This window comes from Leucoraja erinacea, unplaced genomic scaffold (genome assembly GCF_028641065.1).
Source record: "Leucoraja erinacea ecotype New England unplaced genomic scaffold, Leri_hhj_1 Leri_61S, whole genome shotgun sequence".
NCBI classification, from domain to species: domain Eukaryota; kingdom Metazoa; phylum Chordata; class Chondrichthyes; order Rajiformes; family Rajidae; genus Leucoraja; species Leucoraja erinaceus.
The window spans coordinates 396,912-415,621 of NW_026576531.1; the positions used below are offsets into that span (position 1 = coordinate 396,912).

Here is an 18,710-nt window from a genome sequence, read left to right on the forward strand (position 1 = left end):
TATCTGGTCCAGGTGGGACTAGTGTAGAGGTATCTGGTCCAGGAGCGACTAGTGTAGAGGATGTATCTGGTCCAGGTGGGACTAGAGTAGATGAGGTATCTGGTCCAGGTGGGACTAGTGTAGAGGTACATGGTCCAGGTGGGACTAGAGTAGAGATATCTGGTCCAGGTGGGACTAGAGTAGAGGTACCTGGTCCAGGTGGGACTAGTGTAGAGATATCTGGTCCAGGTGGGACTAGTGTAGAGATATCTGGTCCAGGTGGGACTAGTGTAGAGATATCTGGTCCAGGTGGGACTAGTGTAGAGATATCTGGTCCAGGTGGGACTAGTGTAGAGATATCTGGTCCAGGTGGGACTAGTGTAGAGATATCTGGTCCAGGTGGGACTAGTGTAGAGATATCTGGTCCAGGTGGGACTAGTGTAGAGATATCTGGTCCAGGTGCGACTAGTGTAGAGGAGGTATCCAGTCCATGTGGGACTAGTGTAGAGGAGATATCTGGACCACACGGGCAAGTAGGACCGAAGGGCCTGTCTCTGTACTGTACCAGTTCTAATGCTGGAGACTGCAGTCTGTGTGAACGACACAGATTGTCAGGTCAGGGAGTTTCCCTGCCACAATGCAGCCACTTACGCAGAAGCCAGGAAAGGAAACGCTTGCTTGCATTAGTTACGGTGTATGCTCTTGCCCCCCCCTTCCCAAGAGGGGGGGTGATGTTTCCTCAGCCATCAGTAACACCTCATGAACAGGTCCCAGCGGGCGGGCGGGCGGCTACAATGGCATGTCCAGGCCGTGCATGACTAACGTGGTGAATGTTTTAGTGTGGAGGGACGGGGCAATGAGAAGCACATGTGGCCTCGAAAGCTGCAAGCTGTGAAAACTCACATCCCTAATGATGGAAGGTCAGTGACTGGCCCTGTGGCCACACTCACACACACAGGCCACAGTGACAGCTAGCCACGCTGACCACGTGCCGCTGGAAGATCAAAGTCCAACCCCTGCAAACACTGCAGCTCAATAGAAGCACGACACACACACACACACTGGGAACTGCAGACTGTTGATGGCTTTCATTCCCATGGCCCAGGAGAACGACCCCTCACGCAACACACTTGTGTTAACTCGTGACAAAATAAACACACAGAGAAAATTACATTCATGTGTAGGAAGCAACTGCAGATGCTGGTCTACACTGAAGATAGACACAGAGTGCTGGATGAATGAGCGGGTCAGGCAGCATCTGTGGAGAACATGGATAGGTGACCTTATGGTGAACATTGAGAGGGGATCTTATAGAAACTTACAAAATTCTTAAGGGGTTGGACAGGCTAGATGCAGGAAGATTGTTCCCGATGTTGGGGAAGTCCAGGACAAGGGGTCACAGCTTAAGGATAAGGGGGAAATCCTTTAAAACCGAGATGAGAAGAATCTTTTTCACACAGAGAGTGGTGAATCTCTGGAACTCTCTGCCACAGAGGGTAGTTGAGGCCAGTTCATTGGCTATATTTAAGAGGGAGTTAGATGTGGCCCTTGTGGCTAAGGGGATCAGGGGGTATGGAGAGAAGGCAGGTACAGGATACTGAGTTGGATGACCAGCCATGATCATATTGAATGGCGGTGCAGGCTCGAAGGGCCGAATGGCCTACTCCTGCACCTAATTTCTATGTTTCTATTTCTATGTTTCTATGTGACGTATTGGGTCTGGACCCTTCTTCAGGCTGATAGTGGAGGGAGGGGGGAAAGAAAACTGGGAGAGAGGATGTACAGCCAAAGCCTGGGGGGTAATAGGCGAACACAGGTGAGGGGAGGGGGGGAGGGTTAGGCAGGTGGTTGTAACAAATGAGGAAGGATTAGTTAGCGACCTTGTTGTGCAGAGCCCCTTGGGCAACAGTGACCATAATATGGTGGAATTCCACTTTGGTGGCAAGAACAGGAAGACAGAATATGTTTTGAATGGTGTCAGATTAGGAAAAGGGGAGGTGCAACGAGACCTGGGTGTGCTTGTACATCAGTTACTGAAAGTAAGCATCCCCCTCCTTTGAGTAGTTGAACTGGTCACTGTAATAAACACTGACATCATCAGCTGGTCCAAGGCAGTAGAAACATAGAAACATAGACAATAGGTTCAGGTGGAGGCCATTCGGCCCTTCGAGCCAGCACCACCACTCATTGTGATCATGGCTGATCGTCCCCAATCAATAACCCATGCCAGCCTTCTCCCCATATCTCTTGACTCCACTAGCCCCATCTAACTCGCTCTTAAATCCATCCAGTGATTTGGCCTCCACCGCCCTCTGTGGCAGGGAATTCCATAAATTCACAGCTCTCTCAGTGAAAAAGTTTTTTCTCACCTCAGTCTTAAATGGCCTCTACTTCATTCTAAGACTGTGGCCCCTGGTTCTGGACTCGCCCAACATTGGGAACATTTTTCCTGCATCTAGCTTGTCGAGTCCATTTATAATTTTATAAGTTTCTATGAGATCCCCCTCATCCTTCTAAACTCCAGTAGCTGTGGAGAGAAACAGCTCACGTTTTAGGTCAAAGAAGCATAGACGCTGATCATTCCACAGTGCTTATACTGCCTCTAGCGTTTAGAATTTTAGACTTTAGAGATACAGCTCAGAAACAGATCCTTCAATCCACTGAGTCCGTGCCAAGCAGCGATCGCTCCGTACACTCGCATTATCCTATACACTCGGGCCAATTTACAATTTTACTGCATCCTACAAACCTGTACGTCTTTGGAGTGTGGGAGGAAACCGGTGCACCTGCAGAAAACCCACGTAGGTCACGGGGAGAAGGTACAAACTCCGTACAGAGAGCACCCGTGGTCAGGATTGAACCCGGGTCTCTGGCGCTGTGAGGCAGCAACTCTACCGCTGTGCCACCGTGACGCCATGAATGTCGGGACTTCCAGAAACAATTGAAACACTTCATTCCTAAAGAACGGCACTCGTGAAAATAGAACAATCACCTACAAACACAACGAGAATATCTATTGTCACTGGACGCCACTGATGCAGCATGAAACCATTGTCCCCATTATACACAGGATGTTTGCCATCACTCTTGTATACCTTTGTGGAGAAAAGTGTGGGTTAAATTTAGTGCTATCCATGGGAACTGGTTCGTTCACGGCCCGTCATATAAATCATCATCCTCTCAGCGGCGTGTAATCGGCAGGAAGTTGTAGACGCTGCCCGCTAATACTGGAAGAGGATTGAACACGGTGGGAACGTTGCAAACATCTGCCCCGATGAACAATTCCCACTCGTAAACCACGGAAGCCTCAGATCCCAGCACAAGATGGATGGTCCCGAGAATGGTCCTGGCTGTTCCACACGGCACTGTCGGTCACTCTCCACTCGATTGCCAACGTGGGACCCTCACTCCCTCACATGCCTCCAGACATTTCACAAATAATCTCATAAGCGATAGGAGCAGAAAAGGTGAAGGGGAAAAGATTTAATAGGAACATGAGGGGTAGCATTTTCACACAAACGGTGGTGGGTGTATGGAACAAGCTGCCAGAGGAGGTAGTTGAGGAAGGGTCTATCGTAATGTTTAAGAAACATTTAGACAGTTACATGGATAGGACAGGTTTAAAGGGATATGGACCAAACGCAGGCAGGTGGGACTAGTGTGGAATGGATATGTTGGTCGGCATGGACAGGTTGGGCTGAAGGGCCTGTTTCCACGCTGTATGACTGATACAGAGTTATACATTCTGTGAAGAATATCAATAGGCGACATTTGGGGCTGGGACCCTTCTTTGGAAATGTCTGAAGAAGGGTCCTGACCTGATACATCATCTATCCATGTTATTCAAGCACTTTGTGTCTTTATTTAATCAGTGGACAATAGACAATAGGTGCAGGAGTAGACCATTCGGCCCTTCAAGCCAGCACTGCCATTCACTGTGATCATGTCTGATCATCCCCAATCAGTACCCCGTTCCTGCCTTCTCCCCATATCCCCTGACTCCGCTATCTTTAAGAGCCTTATCTAACTCTTGCTTGAAAGCATCCAGAGAACCGGCCTCCACCGCGCTCTGAGGCAGAGAATTCCACAGACTCACAACTCTCTGTGTGAAAAAGTGTTTCCTCGTCTCTGTTGTAAATGGCTTACTCCTTATTCTTAAACTGTGGCCCCTGGTTCTGGACTCCCACAACATCGGGAACATGTTTCCTGCCTCTAGCGTGTCCAAACCCTTAACAATCTTATATGTTTCAATATGATTGCCTCTCATCCTTCTAAACTCCAGCGTGTACAAGCCTAGCCGCTCCACTCTCTCAGCATACGACAGTCCCGCCCTCCCGGGGATTAACCTTGTGAATATTGATTGGTTATGTTATTAGCTACAAGGAAACGTTGGACAAATGTTGGATTGGTTATTCTGGAATATTGGAGATTGTGGGAGACCTGTTTGAAGTGTATAAGACGCATCAATAAGGTAGACAGTCTGAACCTTTCTCCCTGGGTGGAGGTCAAATACCTGGAGGACATAGTTTAAGGTGAGAGGGGCAAAGTTGAAAGGAGATGTGTGGGACATTTTTTACAATGAAGCTGGTGGGTGCCTGGAACACGCTGCCAGGGGTGGTGGTGGAGGCAGATATGATAGTGGTGTTTAAGAGGCTTTTAGATAGGCATGTGGATATGTAGGGAATGGAGGGATATGGATCACATGCAGGCAGAGATCAGTTTAACTTGGCAACTTGTTCAGCACAGACAATGGTTCAATGGTTATTGTCAGTAGACAAAAGTGCTGGAGAAATTCAGCGGGTGCAGCAGCATCTCTGGGCCGAAATCGGCCCGAAACGTTGCCTATTTCCTTCGCTCCATAGATGCTGCTGCACCTGCTGAGTTTCTCCAGCACTTTTGTCTACCTTCTATTTTCCAGCATCTGCAGTTCCTTCGTAAACAATGGCTATTGTCACATGTACCAAGGTACAGAGAAACCTTTTGTTTTAAACGCAGCCCTGTAAAACCATACTCTCCATGATACAACCAGACCTGAGCACAAGAGTGCAAGGATTGGTGCAGCAGTAGAGACCTGGCTTCTATCCTGACTACAGGTGTTGTCTGTACAGTGTTAGTACGTTCTGCCCGTGACCTGCGTTGGTTTTCTCCAAGATCATCAGTTTTCTCCCACACTCAAAAGAGTGACCTGCGCTGGTTTGTAGGTTAATTGGCTTGGAATAAATGTTTTAGGGTCATTTTTAGGGTAAATTTAGTGTAAAAAATAGTAGATTTCGCTCAGGTAATAAACAAAGAATCGCCACAATCGCGGCATCTTGTAGCGAAGATGTGGCATATGGAGTTTAATCCGAGCTAGTATCATGTGTTGTGGGGTTTTTAATTATACAAATACTTGTTTTTAAAAATATTTTTATTAGAAGTAGACATATTATAAAGTATAGTTACATATTATAGTAAAAAGACTTTTCATATGCATCAATCATACATTGTTAAAATTTTCAATTATCAATTACTTCTGCTTCTAGTATTTTTATTTTTTATAGAAAGAGAGAGAAAGAGAGGGTAGAAAGTTACAAATTAAAAAAAAACAGAAACGGAAGAGGTGGAATGGGTTGCCTATAATACGTCAATGGAGATAGGTTCGTAGATTATAAAATATAGCTTTTCACCTAATCCTGAGTTCAAGTTTCAGTTGGGTCCTCATGCTGTGCCAATCTATCCCTTCAGATGGTTAATGAATGGAGCCCAGATTTTATCGAAAAGATCTTGTTTGTCCATTAAGACGAGTCTAATTCTTTCTAAGTATAGGGTCTCCGACATTTCCGTAATCCACATTTTAATTGTGGGGGTTGTAGGGCCTTTCCAAAATTTTAATATTAATTTTTATACAATTTTTATACAATTATACAAATACTTTTATTCAAAAAATAAAAATAAACGCACAGAGTATTAACACAAAGACTGCCTGTGTTGACAGTTTACAAACAAACGATCATCGGATTAATATAACTTTATCAACATACACTCGCCTTCCCGCGGCGACCAGCGTTCACGGACGGCCACCAGAGTCCCCGTGGACACCGCGTGCGTGTGCCCTCTCCAGGGACACGCGGCACGGACATAACCCCGGTAAAAGGGTCCGGCAGCCCACCCCGGTGCAGCCGGCGCCTACCCGCCGCCTGGACCCGCGTATGGCCATCTTGGCCAGGCCCAGGAGCAGACGGAAAGGGAGCCCGACCTCCCCTCCCGATCCCCCCCCCCCCCCGTTGAGTTTTGAGGGGTTGAATGGAAGGGGAGAGTGTACAGTATTCATTGTAACCGTATGAAGCAGAGAGAGTGTAGATGGGGTGCACTGTGCACTGTGACTTGTGCAGACAGACAGGTTGATGTGTAGCTCCGTGGTATCACCACTCCTAGTCTGTGATCACACCCCCAGATTCAGGGACAGTTTCTTCCCAGCTCTGCTCAGGCAACTGAATCATCCTATCAACAACTAGGGAGCGGTCCTGACCTGCCATCTACTCATTGGAGACCCTTAGACTATCTTCAATGAGACCTTACTGGAGTTTATCTTGCATTAAAAGATTTAGTAGGAATCCGAGGGGTAACTTTTTCACACAAAGTGTGGTGGGTGTATGGAACTAGCTGCCGGAGGAGATAGTTGAGGATGGGACTATCCCATCGTTTAAGAAACAGTTAAGACAGGTACATGGATAGGACAGGTTTGGAGGGATATGGACCAAGCGCAGGCAGGTGGGACTAGTGTAGCTGGAACATGTTGGCTGGTGTGCGCAGGATGGGCTGAAGGGCCTGCTTCCATGTTGCATGACTCTATGATTCGAAAAGAAAATTCCCATTATGGGCCGAAGGGCCTGTTTCCACACTGTATCACTCTATGACTCCAAACATTATTCCCATTATCCTGTATCTGTACACTGCGGACGGCTCGATTGTAATCACGTATTGTCTTTCCACTGACTGGTTAGCACGCAACAAAAGCTTTACACTGTACCTCGGCACACGTGACAATAAACTAGACTGAACTAAACTCAACTCGCCTCTCACCAACTCGAGAGCGGTCCTGACCTACCATCTACCTCATTGGAGACTATCTTTGATCGGACTTTACTGGATTTATCTTGCACTCAATGTTATTCACATTATTCCTTTTATCCTGTATCTGTAGAATGTTGACAGCATGATTATTATCTGTGGGATTCATTGCCACAGATGGCTGTGGAGGCCAAGTCAATGGGTATTTTTAAGGCTGAGGTTGACAGATTCTTGATTAGTGCGGGTGTCAGGGGTTATGGGGAGAAGGCAGGAGAATGGGGTTGAGAGGGAGAGATAGATCAGCCATGATTGAATGGCGGAGTGGACTTGATGGGCCAGATGGCCTAATTCTGCGCCTATCACATTGGAACTTATGAATAGTCTTTCCCCTGACTAGATAGCATGCAACAAATAAGCTTTTCACCGCACTAGGGTACACGTGACAATAAACTGAACCTAACTGAGTGCCTAATGCAATCATTTGCATGTGTTATTAACGCAGGTGAAGGTGCCACAGCTGACCTGACCCCAGCAAGGCTGGAGTTGCAGACGGCATGAGAGTGCTTTCAGTGAGTGCTCGATATCCCCATCTGGAAATAATGCAGCAATAGTCAAAACAATTGTACAGTTCTATTCTTAGCCCTGCTTACACATCTTGTATTGCACGTTGTAGACAGAAGCTGCAGCCACCAGGAACATATCAGTCTGCTGAAATGTCAAACTGTACATTGATGTAAGTCGTGCAAGCATTCTCCACCCAATAATTGTGTCCAGATGCAGGCTCATTATCCCGATGCCAAGCCACACGCATTATTATCATTAGGTGGTAGATTTGGACAATGCGTTTCCCAGGTAAACAGCTGTGATAAATAAATATATAGTAGATACAAGTACAATAGGTGGAGCAAAGGGGAAGATACAGAGTGCAGAATATAGTTCTCAGCATTGTAGCGCATCAGTTCCACAGACAAAGTCCAATGTCCGCAATGGGGTAGAGGTGAATCGGACAGTACCCTAACTTATGGAAGGGCCGTTCAGAAGCCTGATAACAGAGGGGAAGAAGCTGTTCCTGAGTCTGGTGGTGCGCGCTTTCAAGCTTCTGTACCTTCTGCCGGATGGGAGCGGGGAGAAGAAGGAATGGCCGGGGTGGGATGTGGGGAGTAATTCAGCAGCTAAATGTTCTCCACAGATGGTCATTGGAGACACTTGGTCTATCTTTAATCGGATTTTGTCTTCCACTAAACGTTATTCCCTTTATCCTGTATCTGTACACAGTGGACGGCTCAATTGTAATCATGTGTTGTCTTTCCGCTGACTGGTTAGCAGGCAACAAAAGCTTTTCACTGTACCTCAGTACACGTGACAATAAACTGAACTGAACTAAAGATGCTGCCTGATCCGCTGAGTTACTCAAGCACTTTATGCTTTTTTCGACTCATAGAGTCATGCAACGCGGAAGCAGGCCCTTCTGCCCATCCTGCGCACACCGACCAACATGTCCCAGCTGCACTAATCCCACCTGTCTGCATTTGGCCCATATACTTCTAAACTTTTCCTATCCATCGACAATAAACAATAGGTGCAGGAGTAGGCCATTCAGCCCTTCGAGACAGCACCACCATTCAATGTGATCATGGCTGATCATCCACACTCAGTACCCCGTTCCTGCCTTCTCCCCATATCCCCTGACTCCACTAACTTTAAGAGCACTATCTAACTCTCTTGAAAGTATCCAGAGAACCAGCAGAGAATTCCACAGACATCCAAATGTTTCTTGAACATTGCGACAGAACCTTCCTCCACGACCTCCTCCGGCAGCTCGTCCCACACACCCACCCCCTTCAACAGCACGCTTTTCACTGGATCTCGGCACACGTGACATGGTGAACTAAACTATGCTGAAGATGCTGCCTGTCCTGCTGAGTTCCTCCAGTACTTTGAGCCTCTCTTGTACAACCCAGCAACTGCAGTTCCCTGCATCTCCTCTAGCGTCTTGCATTTGAGTTCATTGTATGTTGTTGAAGGAGGAACTAGATTGCCGCCTGGATATTTGGCCCATTCTGGCCGATGCTCATTGTGACGGGAACTGCTGACAAACTGGGTCAATGAACTTCCAGACAAAGTCTCTACAATTTGCCAAAACTAGCAGAATAAAATTACCGGTTAAAATAGGGAATGAATGCACCGAGCAACAAAAGGCCGAGACATATCATTGTGGGTATTCAACCTCTCTCCAGCGTTTACAAATAGAAGTTGGCATTCACAACCTTGTCCCAGTAAATATACATTTGATCAGCGCAAATTAATAGACAATAGGTGCAGGAGTAGGCCATTCGGCCCTTTGAGCCAGCACCGCCATTCAATGTGATCATGGCTGATCATCCCCAATCAGTACCCCGTTCCTGCCTTCTCTCCATATCCCCTGACTCCGCTATCTTTAAGAGCCCTATCTGGCTCTCTCTTGAAAGTATCCAGAGAGTAATCCTTTCTGCACCTGAAGAGGTACGCCTGGCATCTGCATCTCCTTCATCGGCCCTCGCACCCTGGACCAGGGTGAGGGAGAGCGCCTCATCTCCACGCTGGCAGGCCAACAATGGTGTTCACATCGACCAGCCAAGCTCCACAAACTGCTGACGTTCCTGGGATGAGACTTTAGCAGCTGACCAGCAATGGGAAACTTGGGCAAAATGATGGCTCAGCACAAATTACACAAGGAAAGAGATCAAAGAGTGACCATTGATCGGTAGACAATAGACAATAGGTGCAGGAGTAGGCCATTCGGCCCTTCGAGCCAGCACCGCCATTCAATGTGATCATGGCTGATCATCCCCAATCAGTACCCCATTCCTGCCTTCTCCCCATATCCCCTGACTCAGCTTTCTTTAAGAGCCCTATCTAGCTCTCTCTTGAAAGCATCCAGATAACCAGCCTCCACCGCCCTCTGAGTCAGCGAATTCCACAGACTCACCACTCTCTGTGAGAAAAAGTGTTTCCTCATCACCGTTCTAAATGGCTTACCCTTTATTCTTAAACTGTGGCCCCTGGTTCTGGCCTCCCCCAACATCGGGAACATGTTTACTTCCTCTAGCGTGTCCAAACCCTTAACAATCTTATATGTTTCAATAAGATTCCCTCTCATCCTTCTAAACTCCAGTGTACAAACCCAGCCGCTCCATTCTCTCAGCATATGACACCATCCCGGGAATTAACCTTGTAAACCTACGCTGCACTCCCTCAATAGCAAGAATGTCCTTCCTAAAATTAGGGGACCAAAACTGCACACAATACTTCTGCTGCGGTCCCACTAGTCCCCTGTACAACTGCAGAAGGACCTCAGGTACACAAAATTGCTGGAGAAACTCAGCGGGTGCAGCAGCATCTATGGAGCGAAGGGAATAGACAACGTTTCGGGCCGAAACCCTTCTTCAGATGGACCTCTTTGCTCTTATACTCAACTCCTCTTGTTAAATGTGAGTAGAGTAAAGATACTGGATTCAGCAGATTAGTCAGCCTGAGTGTTGAGAATCAGAATCGCAGCACGAAACAGGCCCTTCGGCCCAACTTGTCCATGCTGACCAAGATGCCCCCATCTAAACTAGTCCCACCTGCCCAGGTTTGACCCATATTCCTCAACCTGTCCTATCCAACAAAAGATTTTCACTGTACCTCAGTACACGTGATAATAAATTAAACTAACCTATCCATGTACCTGTCTAAATGTCTTCCACCTATAGCTTCCTCTGGCAGCTCCTTCCAGATATAAACTACCATCTGATGGAAGGAGTTGTCTGTGAGGTCCCTCTTAAATCTCTATGCTCGCACTTGGAAACTGATGCCCTCTAGTTGTAGAATCCTCTACCCTGGGGAAGAGACGGTGAGCGTTCACTTTATCCATGCCAATTTATGCGCAGAGTTTGTGAGCCATGGTTCGTCGGCCTGTCTGGGCTTACAGTAATTTCCAAGCTGAGATTCCGTGGAAATTGATGAAGACATACGCAATGGTGAAAAAATGCTGGTGTTTATTCAGTATTCGCCATGATTACATCACGTTGCAAATGCTTTCCAGATATTTAAGTATTTTCAGGAGTGGCTACAGTGGATGTTTTTGGCTGTCAGGCCAGAGGTTCTCTCTCAGAAGCTCATAACTTGTGAAGTTTCTGGCAGAATTTCACGGTAGTTTTGTGCAGACAATTCCACAATTCCCACCTGCCGCAATAAGGAAATGGCCGTAAATACCCCAGGCAGGCTGGTGCGCTGTATTCACACGAACTCACAATTTGATACAGTCTCCTTAGCATTGATGTCATAGAGTGATACAGCACGGAAACAGGCCCTTCAGCCCAACCTGCCCTCCCCAACGTGGAGCGGCCTCCAACAGGAACGACCTGGGGCTCCAGTTGCGGAGCTGCGGTCCTACTCACCGTCGCGGGGCTGGCCGAGTCCAGAGCGGGTGGAGCGGTGGTGGAGCGCTGCTGCCACCCGACCCCCAGAGATTCGGAGGCTGCAACTGCAGGTCTGGCGGACGGCAACACCGGGAGCCCGCGGGTCCCTGGAGGGAGACCGCTTTTCGGGGCTTCCGCAACAGCGACTTCTCCCGCCCGAGTTGCGGGGTTGAAGAGCTCCTGGAGCGGGGCCTTACAGCACCGCCCGGCGCGGCTTGGAATGGCTGCGGGACTTTGCAAGCACCCGCCGGGGGCTCCAACATCAAGACCCGGTGTGCGACCTTGCATCACCCGGTGTGGCTTTAATGGCCGCGGGACAATCGCCATCGCCAGCCGGGGGCTTTGACATTTGACTCTGACATCGGGGGGAGTGCAGTGGAGAGATAATTTTTTTTGCCTTCCATCACAGCGATGCGATGGATGTTTGTGTAAATTGTGTTGTGTCTCGGGTCAATTTCGTTTTGTAATGTATGGCTGCAGAAACGACATTTCGTTTGGACCTCAACGGGGTCCAAGTGACAAATAAATTGTATTGTGTATTGTGTATGCCCCATCTACACTAGTCCCACTTGCCTGCGTTTAGCTTCTAAACCTTCTAAACCTATTAAATCTTTCTCCTCTCACCTTAAACCTATGTCCTCTGGTTTTTGATTCCCCTACTCGGGGAGAAATAATATGTATTCATCCCATCCTAAGACTTTAGAGATATAGTGTGGAAATAGTCCACGCCGACCAGCGATCACCCCGTGCACTAGCACTTTCCTTTACATTAGACAATATTCGGAAGCCAATTAATCTACAAACCTGCACGTCTCTGGAGTGTGGGAGGAAACCGGAGCACCCGGAGAAAACCCACGTGGTCACAGGGGGAACATACAAACTCCGTACAGACAGCTCCCGTAGTTCAGGATTGAACCTGGTTCTCTACCGCTGCACCACCGTGCTGCCCGAATTCTAGTTGCCTCGTGATTTTGTACATCTCTTTAAGATCACGCATCATCCTCCTGTGCTCCAAGGAATAAAGTCCCTTCCTACTCAACCTCTCCCTATAACTCAGGCCCTCGAGTCCTGGCAACATCCTCCTAAATCTTCATTCCAACCTTTCCAGCTGAATCACATTCTTCCCATGACAGGGCAACCAAAAGTGAACACAATATCCCAAGTGCGGCCTCACCAACATCTTCTATAACTGCAACATAGAAACATAGAAACTAGGTGCAGGAGTAGGCCATTCGGCCCTTCGAGCCTGCACCGCCATTCAATATGATCATGGCTGATCATCCAACTCAGTATCCCATACCTGCCTTCTCTCCATACCCTCTGATCCCCTTAGCCACAAGATTCAGATTCAGATTCAATTTTAATTGTCATTGTCGGTGTACAGTACAGAGACAACGAAATGCACAAGGGCCACATCTAACTCCCTCTTAAATATAGCCAATGAACTGGCCTCAACTACCCTCTGTGGCAGAGAGTTCCAGAGATTCACCACTCTCTGTGCGAAAAAAGTTCCTCTCATCTCAGTTTTAAAGGATTTCCCATTTATCCTCAAGCTGTGACCCCTTGTCCTGGACTTCCCCAACATCGGGAGCAATCTTCCTGCATCTAGCCTGTCCAACCCCCTAAGAATTTTGTAAGTTTCGATAAGATCCCCTCTCAATCTCCTAAATTCTAGAGAACATGACCTCCCAACCTCTATACTCAGGGCAGGGTGACCAAAAATGAACACAATATTCCATGTGCGGCCTCACCAACGTCTTGTACAGCTGTAGAATGCCTTGTCATGGTGCACAATGGCATAGCTGCTAAAGTAGATGCCTCAAAGCTGCAGGGTCCCCAGTTCAATCTGGGCTCTGGTGCTGTCTGTGCGGATTCTGCACGAACCCTTTACTCCGGATTCCTCCTCCATCCCAAACAAAAACAGGCGTGGGAATAACGTGGCTTCAGCCATGGCAGGGAGTGACAGAGGAACTGGCACAGGTTTTGAGGAGATTAACTTGGGATTAGTGTGGGATTTGTGTCAATTGGTGTTTGTGGTCTATCTTTCCCTCTCAACCATATTCTGGAATTCATTGCCACTGACAGCTGTGGAGGCCAAGTCAATGGGTGCTTTTAAAGCAGAGATTGACAGGTTCTTGATTAGTGCGGGTGTCAGGGGTTATGGGGAGAAGGCAGGAGAATGGGGTTAGGAGGGAGAGATAGATCAGCCAGGATTGAATGGCGGAGAAGACTTGATGGGCGGAATGGCCTAATTCTACTCGTGTGGTTTATGATCTTAGAGTTGTAAATGGGCGTAGTTTAAATGGGGCATCTTTACCAGCATGGGCAAGGGTCTATCTCTCTGTTGAATGACTCTAGGACTTTCAATAATACCTCTCTCTGTTAAAACCAGCTTTGCCTCTATCGGTTGTGCAGCATGTGCACAGAGCGGGCAATGTTACCGCAGGATTTTACCAGCGTTCTGTTGGTGCAGGGTGCTGAGAATGGAGCGTTTGTTCAGCTTTCTGGAACGTCTGGGTGGTTGGTGGTCCTGAAATGGCACTTTCTCCTCAGCCTCAATGAATGATACATCTTGCAGCGATTATTAACGGGCCAGGATTCATGACGCTTGCCTTCAGACCTTTGTTTAGCAGATAGAGAAAGTGCTGTGGCCAGAAGTATCATTATTATGTGGTTGGAATGGGTTTTGGTTTCACTCGATGGGTTATAAAGTGGGGAGCTGCATTCGCCTCAACACTCAATGTGCTTTTTCAAGTCGTTTCATGGAGTCAAACACTGTGCCTGCTTGTACATCATCATCTCTTCAGGGATGTAATGCTGAGGCTCTATAAGGTGCTGGTCAGGCTGCATTTGGAGTATTGTGAGCCATTTTAGGCACCATATCTGAGGAAGGATGTGCTGGCTCTGGAGAGGGTCCAGGGGAGGTTTACAAGAATGATCCCAGGAATGAGTGGGTTAACCTATGATGAGCGTTTGTCGGCACTGGGCCTGTACTCGCTGGAGTTTAGAAGAATGAGGGGGGGACCTCATTGAAACTTACAGAATAGTGAAAGGCTTGGATAGAGTGGATGTGGAGAGGATGTTTCCACTAGTGGGAGAGTCTAGGACTGGAGGTCACAGCCTCAGAATTAAAAGATGTTCCTTTAGGAAGGAGATGAGGGGGAATTTCTTTAGACAGGGGGTGGTGAATCTGTGGAATTCAGTGCCACAGACGGCACCGTAATAATGGATATTTATAAGGCAGAGACTATATTTACACTTAATTTAGATAGACCTTGGAAACAGGCCCTTCGACCCACCAAGTCCACACCGACCAGCGATCCCTGCACTCTAATATTATCCTACACACACGTTAGATCGCGTTTGCCGCATGCAGGCGCATGCTGGTGGGACCAGCCCTTTAGGTTGCACTTGCTGCATGGAGTCGCATGCTCGTGGGACATGCCCTTTACTCCAGCACTCTGTGAAACGTCACCTATCCATGTTCTCCACAGATGCTGCCTGACCCACTGAGTTACTCCAGCACTCTGTGAAACGTCACCCATCCATGTTCTCCACAGATGCTGCCTGACCCACTGAGTTACTCCAGCACTCTGAAACGTCACCTATCCATGTTCTCCACAGATGCTGCCTGACCTGTTGAGTCACTCCAGCTCTTTGTACCTTTCCTTAAGAGCATGGTTGTTGTTCTGGCATTTTTCAATCAGACTATTGCTATTCCTCCTACACTCTGATTCATCATTCTCAGTAATTCGTCCAACAACAGTGGGGTTGTCGGTAAACTTGATGATGGAGTTGGCATTTTGTCCAACTACACGGTCATGAGTATAGAGTGAGTACAGCAGGGGGCTGAACACACAGCCTTGAGGTGCCTCTGTGCTGATGATTATCGAGGAGGAAGTGCTGCTGCCAATTCGTACCGATCGAGGACGGCCGATTGTGAAATTCACTTTGCAAAAACAAATATTTATTTCTATTTTTAAACAAATGTTTATAATACGCCAAGATTCAAAGAAAATCAGTTGCCAAGTTTGACTGCAATCTCCTCTGACCCCAGTTACCACATTCCATCCTTAACTGTTGTGGACGCAGACACGACTTCACTCTCACAGACAGCCACCCTCCCCTGCAAGCCAATACTCAACATCATCTTGTAGAAAAAAGGACTGCAGATGCCGGTTAATGCACAAAAGGACACAGAGTGCAGGAGTAGCTCGGCAGTTTACACAGCAGTTTTGTGTTGAGGTGAAAACGTCACCAATCCATGTTCTCCACAAATGCTGCCTGACCCGCTGAGTTACTCCAGCACTCTGTGAAACGTCACCTATCCATGTTCTCCACAGATGCTGCCTGACCCGCTGAGTTACTCCCAGCACTCTGTGAAACGTCACCTATCCATGTTCTCCACAGATGCTGCCTGACCTGCTGAGTTACTCCTGCACTCTGTGAAACGTCACCTATCCATGTTCTCCACAGATGCTGCCTGACCCGCTGAGTTACTCCAGCACTCTGTGAAACGTCACCTATCCATGATCTCCAGATTTTACCATTATATATTTATCTGTATTATTGTACTTACGGACCTGTAAATCTACAGTAAGTAAGAATGTAGATACAAAATGCTGGAGCCAGTGGATGTAGTGTACCTGGACTTTCAGAAAGCATTTGATAAGGTCCCACATATTGAGATTAGTGGACAAAATTAGGGCACATGGTATTGGGGTAGAGTGCTGACATGGATAGAAAATTGGTTGGCAGACAGGAAACAAAGAGTAGGGATTAACGGGTCCCTTTCAGAATGGCAGGCAGTGACTAGTGGGGTACCGCAAGGCTCGGTGCTGGGACCGCAGCTACTTACAATGTACATCAATGATTTAGATGAAGGGATTCAAAGTAACGTTAGCAAATTTGCAGATGACACAAATCTGGGGATGCAGGGTGATTTCGACAGGGTGGGGGAGTGGGCAGATGCATGGCAGATGAAGTTTAATGTGGATAATGTGAGGTCATCCACTTTGGTGACAAAAACAGGAAGGCAGATTATTATCTGAATGGTGTCAAGTTGGGAAAAGGGGAAGTACAATAAGATCTGGGGGTCCTTGTTCATCAGTCACTGAAAATAAGCATGCATGTACAGCAGGCATTGAAGAAAGCGAATGGCCTTCATAACAAGAGGAGCTGAGTATAGGAGCAAACCGGTCCTACTGCAGTTGTACAGGGCCCTAGTGAGACCACACCTGGAGCATTGTGTACAGTTATGGTCTCCATATTTGAGGAAGGACATTCTTGCTATTGAAGCAGTGCAGCGTAGGTTTACCAGGTTAATTCCCGGGATGGCGGGACTGTCATATGTCGGTAGAATGGAGCAGCTAGGTTTGTACGCTCTGGAGTTTAGAAGGATGGGAGGGGATCTTATTGAAACGTATAAGATTAGTAACGGATAGCTGACGTTTCACAGAGGGGTCAGCGGGTCAGGCAGCATCTCTTTTTTGCACCAGTAGTTTTTTTTAATAAGGTCGTAAGGAATAGTAGAATGAGGCCATTCGGCCTATCAAGTCTAGTCCACCATTCAATCATGCCTGATTTATCTCTTCTTCCCATCCCCATTCTCCTGCCTTCTCTCCATAATCCCTGACACTGACCAAGAACCTGCCAATCTCTGCTTTAAAAATATCCACTGCCTTGGCCTCCACCACTGTCTGCAGCAATGAATCCCACAGATTCACCACCCTCTGACAAATGAAATTCCTCCTCATCTCCTTCCTAAAGGTGCATCCTTTAATTCTGAGGCTGTGCCCTCTAGTCCTAGACTCTCCCACTAGTGGAAACATCCTCTCCTCATTCCTATCCAAACCTTTCATTATTTGTCAGTTATTTGTCAACTGTCATTTTACAATTGTAAATACTGGACAATTTTCAACAGTAAGTTTATGAGACAATTAATGTGGAATTAGGCAACATCATAAACTGGAGGTTAATAGTGCGGGACTGTTTTTGTGAAGCTTAATGTAATTTGTGTGGAAATGCAATTCACAGTGCATTCAGAAAGCATTCAGACCCCTTCACTCTTTCCACATTTTGTTTGGACACGCTAGAGGCAGGAAAAATGTTCCCGATGTTGGGGGAGTCCAGAACTAGGGGCCACAGTTTAAGAATAAGGGGTAAGCCATTTAGAACGGAGAAGAGGAAACACTTTTTCACACAGAGAGTGGTGAGTCTGTGGAATTTTGTTATGTTACAGCCTTATTTTTAAATTGAGTAAATTCATTCAATCTATACACAATACCGCATAATAAAAAAGTGAAAACAAGTGTTTGGAAATGTTTGCAAAGTAATTAAAAAGAAAGAACCAATATCACATTTACATAAGTTTTCAGACCCTTCACTCAGTACGTTGTTTTGGTATCTTTGGCAGTGATTACAGCCTCAACTCTTCTTGGGTATGACGCTACAAGCTTGGCACACCTGTATTTGGGTAATTTATCCCATTCTTCTCTGCAGATCCTCTCAAGCTCTGTCAGGTTGGATGGGGAGCGTCGATGCACAGCTATTTTCAGGTCCCTCCAGAGATATTCGATTGGGTTCAAATCCAGGCTCTGGCTGGGCCACTTACGGACATTCACAGACTTGTCACAAAGCCACTCCTGCGTTGTCTAGGCTGTGTGTTTAGGGTCGTTGTCCTGTTGGAAGGTGAACCTCCGCCCCAGTCTGAGGTCCAGAACGCTCTGGAGCAGGTTTTCATCAAGGATCTCTCTGTACTTTGCTCCGTTCATCTATCCCTCGATCCTGACTAGTCCCCCAGTTCCTGCCGCTGAAAAACATCCCCACAGCATGATGCTGCCACCACCATGCTTCACCGTAGGTATGGTATAGGCCAGGTGATGAGTGGTGCCTGGTTTCCTCCAGACGTGACGCTTGGCATTTAAGCCAAAGAGTTCAATCTTGGTTTCATCAGACCAGAGAATCTTGTTTAGGTGCCTTTTGGCAAACACCAAGTGGGCTGTCATGTGCCTTTTCCTGAGGAGTGGCTTCCGTCTGGTCACTCTACCATAAAGGCCTGATTGGTGAAGTGCTGCATATAGAGTTGTCCTTCTGGAAGGATCTCCCATCTCCACAGAGGAACTCTGAAGCTCTGTCGGAGTGACCATCGGATTCATGGTTACCTCCCTGACCAAGGCCCTTCTCCCCCGATTGCTCAGTTTGGCCGGGTGGCCAGCTCTGAAGAGTCCTGGTGATTTC

At 47.3% G+C, this 18,710-nt stretch overlaps 1 protein-coding gene across 1 annotated transcript in view; it reads left to right on the forward strand.

The window, feature by feature from the left end:
- Positions 1 to 7,535, forward strand: part of LOC129694317 (endonuclease 8-like 3) — a 36,640-nt gene extending 29,105 nt beyond the window's left edge. Inside the window, exon 7 of the mRNA XM_055631020.1 lies at positions 7,532 to 7,535. Within this exon, the coding sequence (XP_055486995.1) occupies positions 7,532 to 7,535 (4 nt within the window). The remainder of the gene's footprint in view (positions 1 to 7,531) is intronic.
- The last annotated feature ends 11,175 nt before the right edge of the window (positions 7,536 to 18,710 follow it).